The following is a 21,365-nucleotide window of genomic DNA, read 5'->3' on the forward strand; positions in this document are numbered from 1 at the left end:
ATGCTCCTTCAGGTATACGGGACCGAGGCCGTTTAGGGCTTTAAAGGTCAGCACCAGCACTTTGAATTGTGCTCGGAAATGTACTGGGAGCCAATGAAGATCTTTCAGGACCGGTGTTATATGGTCTCGGTGGCCACTCCCAATCACCAGTCTAGCTGCCACATTCTAGATTAATTGCAGTTTCCGAGTCACCTTCAAAGGTAGCCCCACGTAGAGCGCATTGCAGTAGTCCAAGCGGGAGATAACTAGAGCATTCGCCACCCTGGCAAGAGTCTGCGGGCAGGTAGGGTCTCAGCCTGCATACCAGATGGAGCTGGTAGACAGCTGCCCTGGACACAGAATTAACCTGCGCCTCCATGGATAGCTGTGAGTCCAAAATGACTCCCAAACTGTGCACCTGGTCCTTCAGGGGCACAGTTACCCCATTCAGGATCAGGGAGTCCTCCATACCAGCCCACCCCCTGTCCCCCAAGAACAGTACTTCTGTCTTGTCAGGATTCAACCTCAATCTGTTAGCCGCCATCCATCCTCCAACCGCCTCCAGACACTCACACAGGACCTTCACCGCCTTCACTGGTTCTGATTTAAAAGAGAGGTAGAGCTGGGTATCATCCGCATATTGATGAACACCCAACCCAAACCCCCTGATGATCTCTCTTAGTGGCTTCATGTAGATGTTAAAAAGCATGGGGGAGAGAACGGAACCCTGAGGCACCCTACAAGTGAGAGCCCAGGGGTCTGAACACTCATCCCCCACGGCCCAGAAATTACTACAGATGTCCCCCCACTTACGTGGGGGGCTATGCTCCAAGCCCCTGTGCACATAAGTGAAATCACGTGAAGTGGGGAGCACCTTATAAACACCCTTCAGATACCCCTTCTACTGTTCTCTCTTCAATCCATACCAAAAAATACTGCATCCAAAATTATCCACAATTAGAACTGAAGCTCTGGGACTAGCTGGAGACTGGAGGATGCATTGAAAGGCGGCAATGGCTGTTAGGCGGGGAGGCTTAGCAGCATAAACAAAGCCCCTCTACACCTCTGGTCTCTTAGGGGCTTCCTTCGCCCTCACTTACATCCTCTTTGGGCTCTGAGGAGGTTCTCCTCATGAGCCACAGGGACTCTCCAGCTCTCCCCCGCCATTTCCGGGTTTGAATTTATTTATTTACTGGCGCCGTGTGTATACATGGTTGTGTGTGAGTTGATTGCACATAAATGGGGGGGGCACACCTGTAATAATGAAATAAAAAAAATTAAGAAAATACTGTGCACAGTATCCATTAGGGGGAGCTTCAAATCCATTTATTCCCCTTTTAAATTTATTTGCCTTCACCTTCATTTTTAGATTGCTCCATCGGGTTGTCAAAGACTACTTTAAGCTATTAGGGACTCTGCCTGCCCCTTGAAGAGATATTGGAGGGGTAGTAAATTAAGAATGGAAGAAGCATTCCTTCTCCAATCCTCCCCATAGAAGTGTCTTTAAAGAATAAAAAATACAAAAAAATATATGCAGAACTGAGGAGTCATGTGAGTATGCAGAAACTCTTGTTCTGTCTACATTTTCACTGACCTGCTGCTTAGCATATAGAACCACCAAGTTCTTTATCAGAGAAAATGATTTTATTATCCTTATAGACTGAATAGTGCAATAGTCTTTTGAAAGAGCAATGTTGTCCGATAAAGCACTGAGATGTCACTGAACAGCACATGACATTGCTTTTTGATCCAGTTAACTTTTTTTTCTCTCTTTATTTTATACAGATGACCATCATGTCCCACTTAAAGGATCTCAAAGACAACTTCCACAGTGACACAGTCCTGTCCATCCTAAATGAACAACGCAATCGGGGTGTTTTATGTGATGTTACTATAATTGTGGAAGACACCAAATTTAAAGCCCACAGCAACGTCCTGGCTGCTTCGAGCCTTTATTTCAAAAATATATTTTTGAGTCGTGCTGCATATATTTCTGGACATGTACTAGAGCTAAATGACCTCAAGGCTGAAGTGTTCACAGAAATACTCAATTATATCTACAGTTCCACTGTAGTTGTTAAAAAGCAGGAGACTGTCCTAGACCTTGCAGCTGCAGGGAAAAAACTGGGAATATCCTTTCTAGAAGAACTTATGGAAAAGGGGCCTTCAAATTCTCCTTGCCCATACTCATTTTGCAATAGTGAAAAGGGTGAAGTAAAAGAAGAAAAAAGACAAGACGATTCAGCTATCACAAACGGACCAAGAATCACAAATGCATACTCAATTTTTGAGACAGAAAATAGTAATAATTTGTTTTCTCCTCTTGATTTGAGAGCAAGTTTTAAAAAAATTCCAGAAGCAAATAAAGCACCCAGCACTGGTCAGGATAGGAATGGGGCTTGCAAAGATGTGGAGCCAGCCAGCACATTAGCGGAACATTCCTATGCTGTTACGACAGGTTTTGATTCTTTTCAACGAAATTCCTTTTATAACAATGAAAATAGCGCAGCTTGTAAAATGGGTGAAGAAGAACCTGAAGCTGTCCAGTCAATGCCTCTGGCTGAATCCGTAATTCAAACGTATAGTATGCCAAAGGCTGCTTATAACTCCCATGACAGTGAAGTACCTGCAGCAAAGGGATCAAACCACAAAGGAACCAGTGCGGAAGGTCACCACAAAGCAGTAAATGATCACACAATTTCTTTTGATAAATCCCACCCAAATGCTGTCCTCCCTTCGAAGGAAGATGAAAATAAATCAGATCAAATTTCTGGATCAGTAGTCAGTGTCATTCCACATGTCTATAACTGCTGTACCAAACCACTTAATGATGGGACTCAGTTCTCCACTCATCTTCAACTTCACCCACAGCCCCAAGAACCTTTAGTCTGCAGGTACTGCAGCAAACAATTTGAAAGTGCTACTGGACTAGAGACACATGAGCAAGTATGCAGGGAATTGGGCAGCTTGTGTGCTCCAAGTGAAAATGAGCAGAGTTGTTTAGATAATTTTGCAACTTCTAATGGGAAAACTGGCACCTCATATGTGAACCTGGAGCCTGCAATGACAGAAAATAATCTTCCTGATTATTCGGTCACAAACTCCGCAATGCCAGAAACAGACCACTTTGTTAATGTCGTTGATGGACAAATACTTTATACTTGCAATGTCTGCAAACGGACCTATGTCACCTTGTCTAGCCTCCGAAGACATTCAAATGTTCATTCATGGAGGAGAACTTACCCTTGCCATTATTGCAACAAAGTATTTGCACTGGCAGAATACCGTACCAGACACGAAATCTGGCACACAGGAGAAAGGCGATACCAGTGTATCTTCTGCCTTGAGACCTTTATGACGTATTACATACTCAAAAACCACCAGAAATCTTTCCATGCAATTGACCATCGGCTTGGAGTTAATAAGAAAACGGCTAATGGCGGCTTGAAGCCAAGTGTATATCCTTACAAACTTTATAGGCTTTTGCCTATGAAATGCAAAAGAGCGCCGTATAAAAGTTATGGAAACTCACCATATGAAAGTGTGCAGGCAAATGTCCAAGTTAATGAAGTACCTTCTAGTACCTGCATCGTTCAGAATACTGTCACTTCTGAAATGAATTTTTCAAACACAGGCATCTCCTTGGAAACATCTTCATGTAGGGATGCAAGGGCAGCACCTGTGAACCCTCCAAATAGTTCTTCCTGGGAATCTGGTACATCAGAATCAGACCTTAAAAATAATATTTATACTACAGAAAGGCCATTGCCTTTCACAGAACTTAACTCTGGTCCTCAGGAATATGATCCCTCTCTTCAAACGTTTAGTAGTAGCAATGCCAATGAAAATTCAACCTCTGTTATTAACTACAATAATTCAGCACCCCCTGTAATAGTGAACCAGGGCAGAGTTTCATCTGTAATAATGCACAGTAACTCTGTCAATGCAATAGGAAGCAGCACTATAGCAACCCCAGATATTACTGCCTGCCAAGGGGCAAGCAATGACCACATACATGGGTCAGATGATATCAAAAGCAATGCTAGGACAAGAAGCAATAAGGAAAAGAAAAAAGTACCACTGTATGACAAAGAAGAGACATCGGAGGAATTAAAGTATATGACAAATACAGAAGTCTCTGACAGACCCACTGGTATCTTTGAACCTTCAAGTAAGACTGAAACCTACATTGCAAAACCTGCATTGCCAGGAACATCTGCCGATAGCAATGTGGCTCCTCTGTGTCAAATAACAGTTAAAATTGGGAATGAAGCCATTGTAAAAAGACAAATTTTGGGGTCAAAATTGTTTTACAAAAAAGGAAGGAGACCTAAATATGAATCCAGAGAAGATCACGCTACTCAGGTTGTAGAACGAGAAAAGAGAGAGAGAAGTACGCCTCGGGTTTGTCGACCAGACTACATTGAACTCAATGAAATGTGTGATGATGTAAGCGACCATGACTCCAGTGATAAACCGTGGCGCCCATATTACAATTACAAACCAAAAAAGAAACCTAAACAACTAAGGAAAATGAGAAAGGCAAAATGGAGAGAGAAGTACAAAAGCAGAAATTCCTACAGAGAAAGTGAAAAGCCATGCGTCACAAGTTATGCACTTAGGAACATTCCTGAAGAAAAGGTCCCTAATCAGGAAGATGATGGCGGAATGCCGAGTCTTAACTGTGAACTCTGTAAAAGAGAGAGCTCCTCTACTGAAGGAGCCAAGGAGCATTTACACTGGGAGAGAACTACTTCTGGGTCCTATATTTGTGAGCTATGCCAAAAGGGGTTCCAGAGCCCATCTGCTCTAAGGATGCATATGCGATGTCATACAGGAGAGAAGCCCTACACTTGCAAAACCTGTGGAAAGAGATTTTCAGTTGCAGGAAACTTGCAGAAGCATGAACACACCCACTCAAATGTCAAGGAGTTTGTCTGTCAGTACTGCAACAAGGCATTCACTCTAAATGAAACACTCAAAATACACGAGCGAATCCACACAGGTGAAAAGCGCTACCACTGTCAGTTTTGCTTCCAGAGCTTCTTGTACCTTTCTACCAAAAAGAATCATGAGCAAAAGCATAAACGTGAGCATAGCGGGAAGGGATATGCCTGTTTTCAGTGCCCAAAAGTTTGCAAGACAGCTGCAGCCCTTGGAATGCACCAGAAGAAACATTTGTTCAAAAGCTCCAAGCAAGAGGATAGAAAAGATTATCCATTTCATGAAAGCACTAAGCCATTTGCAAGTCAACACTTCATTGACTCAGATGGGCATGAAACAGCTAAACCTTTACTAAGTCAAAATGCAATTGATGCAGATGGGCGTGAGGCAACTAGCATTCAGAATGATACATCAGATGTTGGACTTTGAGTAAGAAAAACACACAACAGGCAAAGAAAACAGAAAGAAGAGAGACCAGAAGTACAAGTACTTAATTAATTAATAGACAACAACAACAGTCTAGACTTATGGAAGTTCTAAAACTTGAGGTATTGCATTTAAATATATTTAATATAATACATGAAAAAAATGTGCCAGAAAAAGCTAAAATGAGAATTTTATAGAAGTAGACATTTATGTCTCATAGAAGAAAAAATATGCCTAATTTAAACATGTTAGTATATTTAAGTGATTTCCCATTGAGGTGGATTATGACTAGTTTATTAAGAGTCTGAACCATTCATTCTCATATATGTGAGGATGGATTATAATAAATCACTATGTTATTAAGAGTGTACTGCAAGTGTGTCACAGGCTTGTTATATATTAGTGCTATCAGGTGGATAGCTTGATCACACAGCTGGAGAAGGCAGACAGTCTACAGGGCTGAACCCTTTTCCTTCCCTCCCACTCTCATCCCTGACCAGGCGTGTATACAACAGCAGTCAGTCCAAAACTTTCATGTGAAAATCCATGCACATCTCCCATATACAGCTCTTCCTTTCTTCCCTAATGACCTGGCAAAAGCCCTGGAACAAAATGTTTTCCTGCTTAGAGTTCAATCAGATGTCCTCCTCTAAGATACCATATTCCATTTCTGCCACCACCCAGATTTTTGTGTCATAATTGTCATTTAACATTCCATGGCCACTGAGTGCACTCAATTCCTCAACTGGCTGTTTTGGTTTCCCCCTCTAATTCTGCTTTGTTTTGTACTTCTGCAAACCTTGGAGCTCCCCTGTGATCCATGCTGATACCTCCCTCTTGGCATGGATGGGGCCAAATAGGCTACTAAAGGATCAGTATTTGCCTCAGAACTTTAGAAACAGAGGGAACAAGTCTTGGAAGATTCTTCAGCAATTAACATCCATCCTATTAAGAAAATACTTGGTCTTTTCCATTAGTTATGCACTTTCATTTAATTGGATCAGGCTTGATAGCACTGCATATTGGGTAATCTGAAGGGAAGGGTAAGCTGTCTTAAGAATAGTAGAAATATCTTGTTTGGGGGAGATGGGTTGTGTTTTCTTCACAATCACTGGTAAGGCATCTAGGGCTACAAATTAATAATAGGGTTGATAGGGAAATAAATAAAAAGGAGCCGAGGTCTCAAGAGAAATATTCAGGAAGACAAGAATTTTATTAAATATATTATTTCAGGAAAAAGAACGACAGACCTTTAAGAGAACAAGCCTATGATGGTGGAGAGATTCTATGGTAGAGCCACATCTGAAGCCCAGCCAGCTAGCTGTGACCATGCTGGGGCTAGCAATGTTTATTCTCTCTTTTTATTATTCCATTTTTAATTGCTATTTCCCCCCCCCATTGATGCTAATGGAGGGAAATTGCTATATCAGCACCAGGGCTGGTGTAGTTTTGGGTCCTTTTCAAGGACATGCCAGGGAAATGAGAGGGCTTAGGACCTCCACAGCCTCTGCAAACATATCCTTATCATCATCAAATTTATTACTCATCCTTCACCGGCAGGTTACAACAATTTAAAATTAAAAAGTTAAAACAGATTGCAATCACAGGAATAGGATGGGCCTTGAAAACACATGTCTCAAGTGCCACAGGCTAGGGCAGGCATGGCCAAACCGGGCCCTCCAGCTGTTTTGGGATTACAACTCCCATCATCCCTAGCTAACAGAACCAGTGGTCAGGGATGATGGGAATTGTAGTCCCAAAACAGCTGGAGGGCCAGGTTTGGCCATGCCTGGGCTAGGGTAAAGAGGTACCCCTGACACACGCCTGAAGCATTCTGTTTTCCCTTACACTCTTCGCCCCCCCCCCACACACACTGCTGACAGGTCATTCACACCCTTAGCATTTTGCCTAGGCATATGGGTGGCCTTTGGGAGCCTAAGTACCACCTGCTAACAGGCAACTCTGAAAGCAGAGTGGCACTTACCGGTACTCAGCTTCCAACAACCCCTCCACTGGCTTCTGGCCAGCTTTAGGATTGTCCTGTAGGGATACAAAAAGGGAAATAAATACATTTCAGATTCTCAGACAATAGAAGCCCACAGGGCTATATGCAACTACGGGGTCCTTTACCTTTACCTTTAAGCGTTAACACTAGTGCTAAGGGGTTCCCCACAGCTATAGGTGCCCCATGCTGTCCCGAAATCTCTGGAGGGTTGGAGGGAAACCCAGCACAGATTTAGGGGTATGTGTGGTGGAGGAAATAGGAGATGGTTCCACTGCACAAGGAAAACTCATTGTGCAATGGCACAATCTGCTTAGTGATACAACCTTATAGTCTACATTTCATAGAACAGGAATGTTCTAAAGAATACCACACCTGACACTGACCTTGTATATTAGTATTTAGATTCTCAGCTCCACTAAACATGGAGAGCTACACTTACCTGCTTGTTTTAGGAGACAATACACAGGAAATAACTATTTCACACAACTGAAACCAGTATTAAAGGAAGTTAATTGTGCCCTGGGTTGTTCTACAGCTGCTTTGGTTTGAGACTGTTGCAATTAGGAAATATAATTTTCATGAGGTATTTCAAATAAGTAAATTATGACATTTTCTCAAATGACATGTATGCGAATGATTCTAAACCAAAGCCAATAATGTGTAATATTTATACATAGTAATAATTTTATAATTTTCTATAATTGTGCAATTAATATGGGAAATAATAGCTTCTGTTATGTTTGAGGGCTTTGTATATTTTGATAAAACACAATAACTTTGTAATTCTGTATGTTCTCTACAATTTATAGAAAAGCAGTTTTAAGATGGCAGCAATGTGTTTATAAATATTGGAATTATGTAAAAATAATGAGTAAAGTATTACTGACAAACTAGAATTAAAACAAGGTAGGAATGATGTTACATATTGTTAAGGACAGTGGTTTGCTACATAATGGTATCTGTATTTTTGTTTAAAAAACTATTAAAATCTGGTGTTCAGAACTATGAAAAGAATCCAGTTTATTTTTTGCAAGATTAATGCTGATGATAATAGGTTTCTTTCATTAAAATAACCCGTATTTATTGTGTGTGTGTCTTCTCCCCCCTCCCCCAATAATTATTTTAACCTTCTTTCCATAACATACTTAGCCAGTTATCCTCAAACTGGTCAGTCTGAAGGAACTGCAGTCAAGCTGGTGATTTATTATGGAGAAAGGGATTTGAAAGTGCCTTATCCCTTATTAATTTATATATGCTAATTTAATATGAAAACATCACACACCTATTGGTGTGATAAAACAATCTTTTATTTCCAAATATTTTTTGGGGGGGGAATTAATGCTAACCAAATGGTGACTACTGAATATGCATAAGAAGACCCATTTAATCGTTTGGATGGCTGTGTAAGGACAGTGCTACTGTATCTGAGGCAGAGCGTCAGAGTGAGGGTAGGATGTCTGGTGAAAACTTGATAAATATGGGTGGGGGGAACATAAGGTGGTTTTAATGGGAAATGTTTAGAGTAGGTTTAGGGTTGGAGTGTGGATAGCCAGGTAGACGGCCAAATCCAGCCTCCAGGAACATTCTGTCTGGTCTCCTCCAGCACAGCTTCTGATCCTAAGGAATTCCAAATACATGTTAGTCATTTCCCCCAAAGTGCAGATCTTGGCAAAGGGGTCTTTAAATTCCTCTCCAGTAGTGTGAACAGCAAAGGGGTGCTGGAAACTGTAGCTCTGTGATAAACTCTTGTTCCCAGGATTCTTTGGAGAAGCAATGACTGCTTAAAGCAGGCACAGGGAAACTTGGCCCTCCAAATGTTTTGGGACAATTCCCATCATCCCTGACCACTGGTCCTGTTAGCTAGGGATGATGGGAGTTGTAGTCCCAAAACATCTGGAGGGACAAGTTTGCATATCCCTGGCATAAAATGATATAAAAGTGCTTTTAATATATGGTGTGGAGCTCACCTTTGGCAGAGCCCTCTGATTATTACATAAGCCAGTCACACACAGAACAAGAGAAAGATCAATGTCAGCAGCTGAGGTACATCAAGAAGGGTTCTGAGAAAGCTTTTGTGGCTGCTCATACTGAGGGAAAGGAAGTTAAAAACACACACATTTCCTGTGTTTCTATTCCTGTGCTAGAGCCAGCATATCAGCCGAAATGTGTCCCTGTTAAAAATTAGGGGTTTAGATTAACCCCTACTAATTGGGTTTAAGAGAGTCACACCTACATCCATCCAGGTTTTGCATGGGAGCATCACACATAGTGGGCATAATGTTTGAAATTTAATGTCTATTAGTCTCTGTACCAGGCAGATGGCATTGAAATGGAGACATTGGGAGTAGCATCACTACTGCTCTCCTGCCATATAAATAGAGACCAACGATGAACTGCTGGGACCTCTAAACATGGATTGCCCATCAAATGCTCTCATCACAAATGCCAGAAATAAGGTTACAGCCAAGGCTTGCCTTACTGAACAAATAATCAAAGAAAGCAGAGATAAGGAACCTGTGGTCCTCCAGATGTTCCCAACTTCCATCTACTCCAGCCATCCGTGGGTTCCCAATTCCTGGAATAAAGGAAGGGTAGATAATTAGGTGGAAATAGGTTAAGGGAAGATGAATTCTGTTTAAATAAACTTATCATCATCATTTTATTTGTATGCTGCCTTTCCACAGTTAAAACAATGCTCAAGGCGGTTTACAATATGAAAAGATTTACATAATTGCAAATATAGTAAAGTAGTCATAAAAATAAATAAAACATTAAAAACTACATATCCAAACTGAACAATTTCCACATAAAAATAAAGATACAAAACGTTAATATCAGTAACAACAGCAAAAACTCCCAACCAAACTTCCCTCCAAATACCCTAGTCCTAGGCAGCAGCCACAGCCGCAGTCCTTATGAGGCCTGTCAGGCCCCGCCCAAGGGCAGAAAAGATGTGTATGATAAGGGCTTCAGTTCCAAATCAATCCTGCAGTGGAAGGAGTATAGACGGCTCCTGGCAAAGAGTATACCCAAAGAACTTAGATGTTATTATCAGCAATTATTACCTTCATGGGAAAGGGCTATTGCCAGTTGCATGCACATTCACACACCAAAATAGGTAAACATTGTTTAGTTCAGGAAAGATTTGTGGAAATGTTAAAAACAATGTTGACTTCAACAGCAGTGAACACAAAAGTATTTAAGGGTGCAGTGCAGGAGTGGCAGCTTGGCCCTGTGACCATGGGTGCCCGGGGCCATGGGTGCCATGCAGCGTGCATGGCCCTGACACCAAAATTTGTGGGTGCCCACCCCTTCATAAGATCAAACTTATCCATCCTTAAAGAAATCAGCCCTGGGTGCTCACTGGAAGGGCAGATCCTGAAGTTGAGGCTCCAATACTTTGGCCACCTCATGAGAAGAGAAGACTCACTGGAAAAGACCCTGATGTTGGGAAAGATGGAGGGCACAAGGAGAAGGGGACGACAGAGGATGAGATGGTTGGACAGTGTTCTCGAAGCAACTGGCATGAGTTGGGCCAAATTGCGGGAGACAGTGGAGGATAGGCGTGCCTGGCGTGCTCTGGTCCATGGGGTCACGAAGAGTCGGACACGACTGAACAACAACAACAACCCCTTCATAGGGAATATTGTGGGTGCTCGGATACCCAGGGCCCCAGGGAGTTGGTACCTATGGTGCAGCCCTATAGTACTCGTTTCCTAAGGCAGCACAAGCTAACTTGCAGCCTGTGTTTGACCTCACCCCACCAAAAACCCACAAAGCAATTTTGTGGCTGTGTTGGACGTGTTATTGTTTTCTAGCAGCAGGTGGTGCTATTGAGGCCCGCAAGGATGCTGGTGAGAACAGAAAGGTTCCAGCTCTCTACCATCTCCTTCAAAGCCAACTGGGGCAGGCATGGATTGAGAAAACTACATTGTCCGCATTCTCAGCATCAGTAATTGAAGCTGATTTCACAAAATCAACACAATGGTACATTAGACATCATATGCCTCTGCAGGAACTTTGGGGAGGAAGGTCTGGGGCAAAGTAAAACACTGAAAAGACACAGGATACTGGTATTTCTCACCAAAAACTGAGAATGCATGCCAGAGGAGGCTAAAGTTGTTTAAGTCCATTTTGACCCTTGACCACTATTTAAGCATGTAGCAGTTTTAAGAATGCTCTGCGGGGCAATCTAAGCCATATCTGATCAGAAAAATAAGTCCTATGGGGTTTACTCCCAGGTAAGTAGACTAAAGATTGCAGCTGTAGAGGTGAACATTTCTGTAATCGAGAAGCACTCATCTATCCTCCCTTCCCCTGCAAAATAAAAAGGAGGAAAAATAATTGCCAGTTGACATTAATAAGAATATTTCACCAATTCTCATTTAGACCTGATGATTAATATAGGAAGGTAAATGGCGTTTCCGTGCACTGCTGTGGTTTCGCCAGAAGTGGCTTAGTCATGCTGGCCACATGACCCAGAAAAACTGTCTGTAGACAAACGTTGGCTCCCTTGGCCAGTAAAGTGAGATGAGCGCCACAACCCCAGAGTCGTTTACAACTGGACTTAACTGTCAAGGGTCCTTTACCTTTATGTGTCCTAACAGCCTGAAATAATATTAGTGTACCTTAAACTAGGGATGGACAAACAAATTTATTTCTGATCTGTGTCAGTTTTTCATGTGTTCATTCATAAGTTTGTTCTACTCTGTATCTGCATCAATCTGCATGTTTTAAAAACCCACACAAAAAATCAATCTTTTTTTCCATAGAATATGGGAAAATACTGGATTTTGTACATATTTTATCCTAAACAATTTTGAATACAGATGTTGGTGTTCTTTTCTTTAGCCGAGAACTATATTGCAAAATTCAAATTAGTGCAAAAACTGGAGGAAAGCTACATATGATCTATATGGGAGTACAGGATAACCAAAGACAACTATTAAGCATCCCTACCTTAAACATACGTACATGATTTGTAAACGTGTGACAAGTCTTCCTGCTTATCTCTGCACAGGAACAATGATTTTTAAAAGAAACCGTTCCATTGAGTACAAATGTGGCAATCAGATTCCCCCTGTTCTCGTGAAAGCTAGAAACTTATTTTTAAAGACATCTGACATTTTGAAGAACAGGACAGATACTGCAGAGGAGGAGCAGTACATGGTGTCATAGGATAGCAGCTGTTTCTGATCTTCTGACAGTTGGCTAATTAATAAAATACAATAAAAATTGCTCAGTAAGAAAAATGGTTGCAGAGGCCATTTAGTGGCAGTTGTACTAATGCAGTAAGATCATCTTGTGCTGAATTTAAATGGCATAAATGGATGGTCCTCAGCCTATTCACTCAAATGATGCTGCACCTTTCTACATATGGCCTATTTTCTTCTGTTACTAGAGATGGGAGCGGGCATGAGAGATTGGGGGAGAAGGAGGCAGATCTGCAGCTGCTTACTAGGGCAATGCATGCATAGTGGGGTGGCAAGAATGGTGCAGCATGGCACAATGGAAGAGTCAATCCAAAGTTCCCACTGGTGGAACCATGAAGTTCTGGCCTTGCTGTTACCCTATGCACTAAGCAGCAACACTGCTGCATAGAGGGCAGCAGCATGGCACCACCTTAAAGAAAGGAAACTGAATCAGGCTGGTCAGTATAGATCACAGAGAAACAAAGGATGGATGTGAACCTGAAAGATTCAGGACCAGCTGCAAGCTGATGTTTAAGAGGGATAAATAATAAGTGAGCGATTTAACCATAGTTAAAGAGCATTTTAAGTTTCATTAATTTTGATATTAAATTTATTTGTTATGTATTTATTGTGTTTATATACCACCCTTCATTATATTAGACTCCAGGGCACAGCACAACATAAAATCTATTCAATAAACATAAAAGAATAATAACATCCTATGAAGCTCATAAAAAGGTAAAGGTAAAGGACCCCTAACAGTTAAGTCCAGTTGTGAACGACTCTGGCGTTGAGGTGCTCATCTCACTTTACTTGAGGGAGCTGACGTTTGTCCGCAGACAGTTTTTCTGGGTCATGTGGCCAGCATAACTAAGCCACTTCTGGCAAAACCAGAGCAGCACACGGAAACAACAGAGCGGTACCTATTTATCTACTCGCACTTTTGGGCGTGCTTTCAAACTGCTAGGTTGGCAGGAGCTGGGACCGAGCAACAGGAGCTCACCCCGTCACGGGGATTTGAACCGCCAACCTTCCAATCGGCAAGCCCTAGGCTCAGTGGTTTAGACCACAGTGCCACCTGCGTCCCATGAAGCTAATAGGCCACACCAATCTAGAAGCTGGAACTTGATAGTTCTCTTCTTGCTTAAGAGAGACAGACACAGGAAACGTCTGCCTCCACCCAGACACAATTAATTATAGTGCCACCTAGTAACTAAATGATATAATGACACTATCCACACAGATCAAATGAACAGATTAAAACTGATTTGTTCTTATTGGATCAGTTGAAATACCTAGGAAATTAAAAAAAAGTTTCAAAAATAAACAACAGCAATGTTGGTAACTGGCAAACCTCTTTGGGAAGGTCAGTCTGCATCAGCATTGGAATTGTTCTGAGATGTTTTACTTGTTTCAGCATTTCTGTTTTTGTCACCCTGGGCTCCTGTGGGAGGAAGGGTAGAATATAAATTTAATTATTAATATTTTAAAAAATAATTATTTAACCAGAGCAGCCTCATCCCACACAAAGCATATATATTCATATGAAAGAGATGTAGAGGTTTTGTAAACATACAGCAAGGAATAATACAATAAATTATAAATTTAGTATGAGAGCTGCTTTGCCTGGATCTCCCTTTCTCAATATTCACTTTGACTTTGACCTGCCAACTACCTTCCCTGGAAAGGAGTTGTGTGCCTTGTTCTATGCTGTTTCCTAAAACTTCTTAAAACCGTTTTGCTAAAACTTCTTCTGCATGAACCTGATTTCCATGAAAATTATATATACTGCCTGTAACCTGATTTGTAATCAAACATTATCCAATTAAAAATTGTATATAGTCTAAATTACATACCGGTAAACTGCATGCTTGCTTCGATCAAGCTTTCCTTGTTCTATAATAATTGTGATGTTATGCAGATGTACTAATAATGACCTGCTAAGGCTGCAGTCGTTGCTACACTTACCTGGAAGTAAACCTCACTAACCTCAGTGATATTCAGTTCTGGGTAGGTGTGCATAGAATTGCACTGTAAATGTTGTTTCACCTATTATTCTTAATCACTTTCATGAATAACAGATGACACAGTCTATTAATCCAAGCCGTGTTTCATCCTTTTTACATAATATGGATAACCATCTGGTTTTTCCCCTTGCAGACAGCTCCTCTGATTCAGAATTAAACTGTAATCACTGTGACTTTTACTCCTCTTGTAGGAACCAATCCTTCAGGATACTGTCATCTTGCAAAGGAAATTAGTGTCATAGAGATACTCATCTCCTAAACAATAAATAATAAGATAACTGGATGCCTAAAATAAATAATGGGCTGGAATCTGGAAGAGACCTAAGAAACCAAAGCTCAGTTCAAACAAGATGAGAGTACTGTGGGAGGGTGATTCACCTATGGCGTTGGTGTTCAACTAATTCTGGATGGGGCAGCACTCCCTCTTAAGGATCAAGTTTATGGCTTCAGCATATTTCTAGATGCAGATCTGCGTATAGAGACTGAGCTATTGTCTACTCTACAGCATGAAGTATCTTTACCATCTTTGGAATGCTTGCCAACTTTGCACCATTCTGGAAGAAGGTGGTCTAGTCATAGTCACTCCTGCTTTGCTAACTAATTCAGACTTCACTATTGCATTGTGTTGTATAGGGACAGTCCTTGAAAAGTGTTCAGAAACTTAATGGGCAAGACTTTTGACTGCAGCTTTATGTTGCAATTTCATGTCATCAATACTGAAAGAGTGTCTTTGGCTCCATTTGTTTCTATGGGCAATTCAAGGTGTTGGCTTTTACCTTTAAGGCTGAACTACCATATGAACCCCCCCCCCCATTAAGATCAGCAAGTGAACTCTTCCCCACTGTCAGGTGGGTGACTACCAAAACCTAAGCAATGGAACGAACATCCTTTCCCATCTTTTAATCAACCATATGGCTTTAATATGATCAGTTTATTTTATTCCCTGCCACCCTTTTGCTTTACACTGCATATTGTTTTATTGTGCTTGTTTGTTTTTAAAAACTGTAAGTCACCTTGTGGATATTTTTAAAAACTAGAAATATGGGAATACATGGAATACAGTATCAGCCTGTAAAGCACATGTGGAGAACCTTCCGCTCTCCAGATGCCAATGAACTATGAATCCTCTCAGTTCCAGCAAGCATGGGCAATGGCTAGAGTAAAGCCAAAAATTTAATATCTAGGCTAGGGTGGCATGCAGCCCTTGAGACCTTCGCTGGTGGCCCTTGGCAATTTTTGATGCCCCCGCAGCCCTCGCACCACCACCTTCCCAAACCTAACTCTCCAATCTCTCTTTCTCGTGAGAGCTGCTGATACTAGTCCACACAGAAAGGAAAAGTGACACATGCATTAGCTTTCCCCTTTCTGATTCCCATCTCCTGTTCTTTCCCCATGTTCTTTTTGATTTTCAGATGTGATGTGACAGAGGAAATTAACCAAAATGATTTGTGATCAGCATTTCTACTTGTGTACAGCATACACAGGATCAGGCAGTAGGATCCCAGCATCACTACCAGCCCTCATGTTTTAAGTAGAGTAGAACTGCAAAGGTGTTCAAGGCTATGATAAGTGATCTATGTTAAGTGATCTTTATTATGTACTCCTAGAGACAGATGGCTGCCACAATGGGACCAAATCCACCAAAATATGAAGTATACAAAAGCACTTACATCACTAGTTTTGTAGTGTAAAATATGAAAGCTTGAGATTGCCTTTAAGGATTGAATAGAGGGAATGAATTCTAGGAGTCATATAATAATACCAAAATTTGCTGATACAGCTCCAAATATGCTCCTGTTCTTCCGCTATACCCATCCCATTAAAATGGAATTTATTCTTGCTAATGTTATATTTCTACTGTGAAGCAGCAGCATCTAACAGTTATATATCCATCTGCACTCGATGTTCTGAAAGCTTCTGCTTATATCCTCCTACTCCTATCCTGCTAAAAATATATCTTTCAAAAACATGTGGTGTGGTGTTTTTTCTTACACCCTATTAACTTGGATTCATATGCTACACTTGCAGCTCACCCAAAACAGCCATTAGATTTATTAAAGCATCTTCCTGGACAATCTACCTATGATCTTCCTATCATAGACGACTGCAAGCCACTAGGAAGCCGAATTAAAAATCATATCGTCATATATATTTTGGCTGGTTTTTCACTTGCAACTACAGCTTGACACATAGGCTTATGCAGTGTAGGCTGGACCTGGTGGAAATCATAGTGAGACTGATTAGGCCTGCACATACCTGCCATGACAACTGCCTTCATAGTAGAATCTATTGACCTCTGAAGAACTGGACTTTCATTCTGGACAGCTGGGTTTTCATTCATGGCTCTGTTTGTGCCTGGGTCAGGGTCAGGAACCTCAGGATTGAGGGCTGAAAGTGGCCCTCAGGACTCGTCCCAATCCACACATCTGCATCCCTAGGTTTTGCAAGCAAAAAGGGCAGAGAAGTCTTCTCTCAACCATTTGTCTGCACTGGCATCAGATTTTTTTTTTAGTAAAAACAACCAGGTCTTACCATACCTAAAGATTAGCGGCATGAAATCTGATGAACTGGTCTCTATTTCATGCTACAATAAAACTATTAATTTTTCATTTCTTTTCCTTGCAGAAACTAATATGACCACTCTTTGGCACATATTTTCTCTTTTGAGTTTCAGGAGCTTCCAGAAATTGGAAAACTTGCTTGGGACACAAATTATGCAGTTGGGTCTGCCTAAAGTTATAGCTCTACTAGTCAGATTAACAGCAGCCCAGAGCTCTGGAAAGCATCATGCAAATGGATTTGGGGATCAAGTTTTGTAACCCAAACTGAATTCCAGTGTAACCCAGGGTAGTTAAACGTCCCAAAGCAAAGCCCATTTTTGCGTTTGAAGCAGGCCACCTGTTATCTCTTGATCAATTTTTGTATGGGGCATTTTTAAAAATCCTTTTTCAAACTGACTGGGGAAAAGACCTCAATAGCAAAGATCAATATATTGGGGGCAGTGGCGGAGGATGCCTCTGCGCTGCCCGGGGCGGACGCACCCCCGGGGGCGGGGCATGACATCACACTTGTCGCTGGCATGATGCCCCCTCCTCGCTGGCCCGCCCCTCGTGCAGAAAAAAAACTGTTGAAAGGGGGGAAAGGGGAAGCAAAGCAGGCGCTTGAATGCGCCTGCTGTGCTTCCCCCCTTTTCCCTTTTCAGCGGCTCTTTCTCGGCGCGAGCCAGTGAGGAGGGGGCGTCACGCTTGTCGCTGGCCCGCCCCTCGTGCGGAAAAAAAAACCGCTGAAAGGGGGAAAAGGGGAAGTAAAGCAGGCACTTGAACGGCCCGCGGGGCCCAAGTTGGCCCAATTGCTCCAATTGCCTTAAGGTCAGCCCTGATGAGACTGTGTAGGGGTTGGACTGACAAGCCCTGCACCTTCTAGGTCCCTGATGTCACCATTCAGAGTACAGACTCAAGGACTTGTTATGGAAATAAAGGGGGGCACTTACTGGAAATCAGTTTTGTCACCTCTTCCCCCCAAACTCTGAGACAATGAGCCCAGCCACCTTTTATTCACAGTCGCATAAGCACTACACTACAGCATGGCCTGCACCCAATGTTGTTTTTGTACAATCTTGTTTGTCCTCAGTAACCAAAATTATATTATCAATGTATACAAGCAGAAAAAGTTGTTTTCCTTCATTTGCAAGGAATCATAAAAAACAAAGTGGCACTAATAAAGAAACGTTCCAGTGTGGCAACAGAAAGCAAACTAAAAATGCTTTTGCAGTTGATCAAAACTATCCAGCAATATCAAGTTATAGGAAAACTGGTGCTATTAACAGTAATCCTTCTGGTTGGTTAATTGGTTTGGCAACTTCCAGGCACATGATGTGTGATGCTAATTATTTCCCCCAAGAGTTAAATGATAACTGATCAGAGGCAGCTATCGGAGAGCTATGAGAATCAGGTGAGGGTGAGGGTCAGATGACTTGTCAATCCCTGCAGGTATATAAGAGGACGACCCGGCCTGCCCAGGCCAAGCCCATCTCTTTCTATTCCTGTACGTTGTCGCCCACGGAGCACAACTATGCTCAAATTGACAAAGAGGCATGTGCCATTCCCTCTGATGCAAATCTGATATATATATATATATATTGGGGGTTGGGTGGGGGTGGTTTGCACATGTGCCCATCAAGCTGTGTGTGGGAATTATCCCTCCGTGTGTGGTGCTGTCAGGAGGGGGTTGTGCAAATGCTGCGCGTTGTGCAGAATGGAAATATTTAGGTGTGATGTTCTATCCATGGATGCAACTTGCAGAGGGGAAATTCAAGAGGGTGAGGGAGCATGGGTCTGCTGTGGGGAGCGGAGCGCATTTTTTGCGCACGGGGGCCTGCCTGCAGAAGGGATTTGTGCTGCGGAGCTGTTGTGGAAAATGCCTATGTGGTTGTGTTGACAGGTGTGCAAAGGAGGGGTGCAGAAGCTAAAGGTATCTGTCTATATGGCCTTTCCAAAGGCCAGGTTGTGCAGTCAGCTGGGGCCTGTAAAAAGCCAGGCCGGGAGCTACCTTAAGTTGAGGCTGCATAGCCTTGTGGTGCATGTGATTCAGATTCTATTCAGTTGAACCTTTGGTTACAAGGTTGGCATTTTTTTTAGCAATGCCCCCCTAGTGAGCCTTCTTTTGTTCACTTCTTTTTATTTTGAGGCAGTGCACACCTATGTTTGTGGAACTGCAAACCTTTCCAGTCATGTGTTACTCCAGTCAAATCCCACATATGAATGTGGGGGGAAATGATGGTGTGTAGCCTGGTGTAAATTAATTTGTAGCCTGGGGGGCGGATTACCACAGCGTGGACTGTCCCTGAGAACCGTAGACAGGTGAGGGTGCTGATCCCTTATTTTCAAATCCGAAACTTGACAGCTATGATAATAAGGCTTACGCTTGTACGTATGGCCGGCAAACACAAAAACAAACACGAAAAGTGCACCAGGAGGGCACTCCCTAGATCTGAACTGGGTTCTTGGCCACGATTATGGTGATGATGATTCCGGCCGGGCCAGCCTTCCTCTTAGTCACGCCTAGCCGGGCGGGGCCGACGACGGAGCAGCCAACACAACCGCCTGCCACAGAAGGAACGCTCTTTTTTTTTTTTTAACCTCAGAGAGAACGAGGCGGCGACAGGGCGCCTGCGCGCGCCCCCTTCCCCGCCCCTCTTAAACCTCGCTAACCAATGGCAATGGCTGAGCTAATCGGGTCTCCTCCCCTCCCCCGCCTCCCTCGTCTGTTGTCGCCGGGAAGGGGAGGGGGGGGCGAGGAACAGCTTCATCAGTCAGCGCGCGCAGTTGGGCGAGCGGTAGTACCGCGTGCGGGAGACGTTTGGCCTCTCCCATCCCACCCACCCCCTCCACCCCCAATCCTCGGCCGCGCGCGCTGTGCAGAAGGCGCTCTGTCCTTCCCCTCAGCCCGCTCCCGGCCATGGCCGCCGGCGAAGGGAGCGAAGAAGAGGTGCGAGTGCTGCAGACCCTCCGCGGGAAGATTTGTAAGTCGTCGCGGCAAGAGGGAGGGTAGGTGGGGAGGGGGGCGTCGAAGGGAACGGAACACCCACCCCCCCCCACCCCGTTTGTGTGGAAGGGCGGACACGGAAAAAGGCGAGATGTTGGGACGGGGCGGCAAGGGGAAGGCAGAGCCGGAAGGAAGACGGCCTTTGCCTCGGGGCGGCCTCCCTGACTCACCCGCCGCCTCAGTCGTCCAGCCCCCGCTGTTGCCCGGGCTCCTTGGAGACGTTACTGTGCCGCTTCCCTTACCTCAAGGGGAGGGGAGGGCCGGCCTCCCTCCCTCCAGGCGGGGTGGGTGGGAAGGTGGTCCCTGCATGGAGGTGCAGAGTCTCCTGTGGGATGAGCACACCTGTGGGCCGCCGTGATGAGGGAAAGAAAGAGAAAAGCTGAGGGTGGGTTGGGTTGGGTTGGGGGGTGGCGGAAGCGAGAGAGAAAAGCATACAGGCTGCTTCCAGGAGGGAGTCTCTACTGGGTAGGCGGTGGGTCGGGGGCACGGCGACGCTGTTATAGTAGCAAAAACAAAACAAAACCTCAAACGGATACAGCATCCGTGCAAAGGGAAATGGTGATAGTTGGGCAAAACGACCTCAGCCCTCTTGGCCTCCTAAGTTATCTCACTTGACAGAGAGACACCCACCTGCCCCGTGCACCCAATCCTGGTTTTCCCTGGGTCTCTATGACTGCAATGGTTTGCAAATGTCTGCCTGTTGGGATTGCATTTTATATTTTTAGGTGTGAATGCTACATATTTTAAGCTGCATGCCTAATTTATTGTTACTTATTAAATTGGTTAGTCGCATTACCCCAAAGTGACTTGCAGCCTAAGGTGAGTTATGTGTGAAGAAGCCCTTAGAAATAACTCTTCCTAGTTAATAGATGGCATTTGGATGGTACTTCATAAGGCACATATTTCATCTCAATATTTTGAAAGCTTTTATAATACACAGGCCATGACAATATTAAGGACATAAACTGAATTTTGTATAAAGGAGGATGGTATACTGTAGTATTCTCTCCCCCACCCCCTAGCAGTAGCAAACTGGCTTGTGGTACCAAGACTAATAAGGTCTTGGTACCACAAGCCAGGGAAATATTTCAGGGACTTAAGTCCAGTTTGTCAAAGGTAGCCCACAGAAGCTTATGCCCAAGTAATTTTTTTGGTGCCACAAGACTTGGTAGTTTTTGCTACAACAGAATAAAATGGCTATTTTACTTGGATTTTTTTAAGGATGTGGAAAGCAAGGACAGAATAAAG

The 21,365-nt window shown here is 43.2% G+C and overlaps 2 protein-coding genes and 1 long non-coding RNA gene across 10 annotated transcripts in view; 2 read left to right on the forward strand and 1 right to left on the reverse strand.

The window, feature by feature from the left end:
• The window catches only part of ZBTB38 (zinc finger and BTB domain containing 38), a 31,569-nt gene extending 23,216 nt beyond the window's left edge, over positions 1 to 8,353 (forward strand). For all 7 annotated transcript variants that reach the window (XM_033150352.1, XM_033150353.1, XM_033150357.1 and 4 more), the window contains one exon: positions 1,765 to 8,353. In XM_033150352.1, the coding sequence (XP_033006243.1) occupies positions 1,765 to 5,352 (3,588 nt within the window). In that variant the 3' untranslated portion in view covers positions 5,353 to 8,353. The remainder of the gene's footprint in view (positions 1 to 1,764) is intronic.
• Positions 8,354 to 9,888: 1,535 nt separating this feature from the next.
• On the reverse strand, positions 9,889 to 20,499 carry LOC117047331. Its single transcript, XR_004426673.1, has 3 exons — positions 20,288 to 20,499; positions 13,901 to 13,990; positions 9,889 to 9,929 (listed from the first exon to the last, which is right to left on the reverse strand). It is a non-coding gene; the product is annotated as an uncharacterized LOC117047331 (long non-coding RNA).
• Positions 19,884 to 21,365, forward strand: part of RASA2 (RAS p21 protein activator 2) — a 42,183-nt gene continuing 40,701 nt past the window's right edge. Inside the window, exon 1 of one of the 2 annotated variants that reach the window (XM_033150363.1) lies at positions 19,884 to 20,094. In XM_033150363.1, the coding sequence (XP_033006254.1) occupies positions 20,031 to 20,094 (64 nt within the window). In that variant the 5' untranslated portion in view covers positions 19,884 to 20,030. The remainder of the gene's footprint in view (positions 20,095 to 21,365) is intronic. The other variant, XM_033150362.1, reaches the window with a different exon arrangement.

The sequence above is a fragment of the Lacerta agilis genome, chromosome 5 (genome assembly GCF_009819535.1).
Source record: "Lacerta agilis isolate rLacAgi1 chromosome 5, rLacAgi1.pri, whole genome shotgun sequence".
Classification (NCBI taxonomy): domain Eukaryota; kingdom Metazoa; phylum Chordata; class Lepidosauria; order Squamata; family Lacertidae; genus Lacerta; species Lacerta agilis.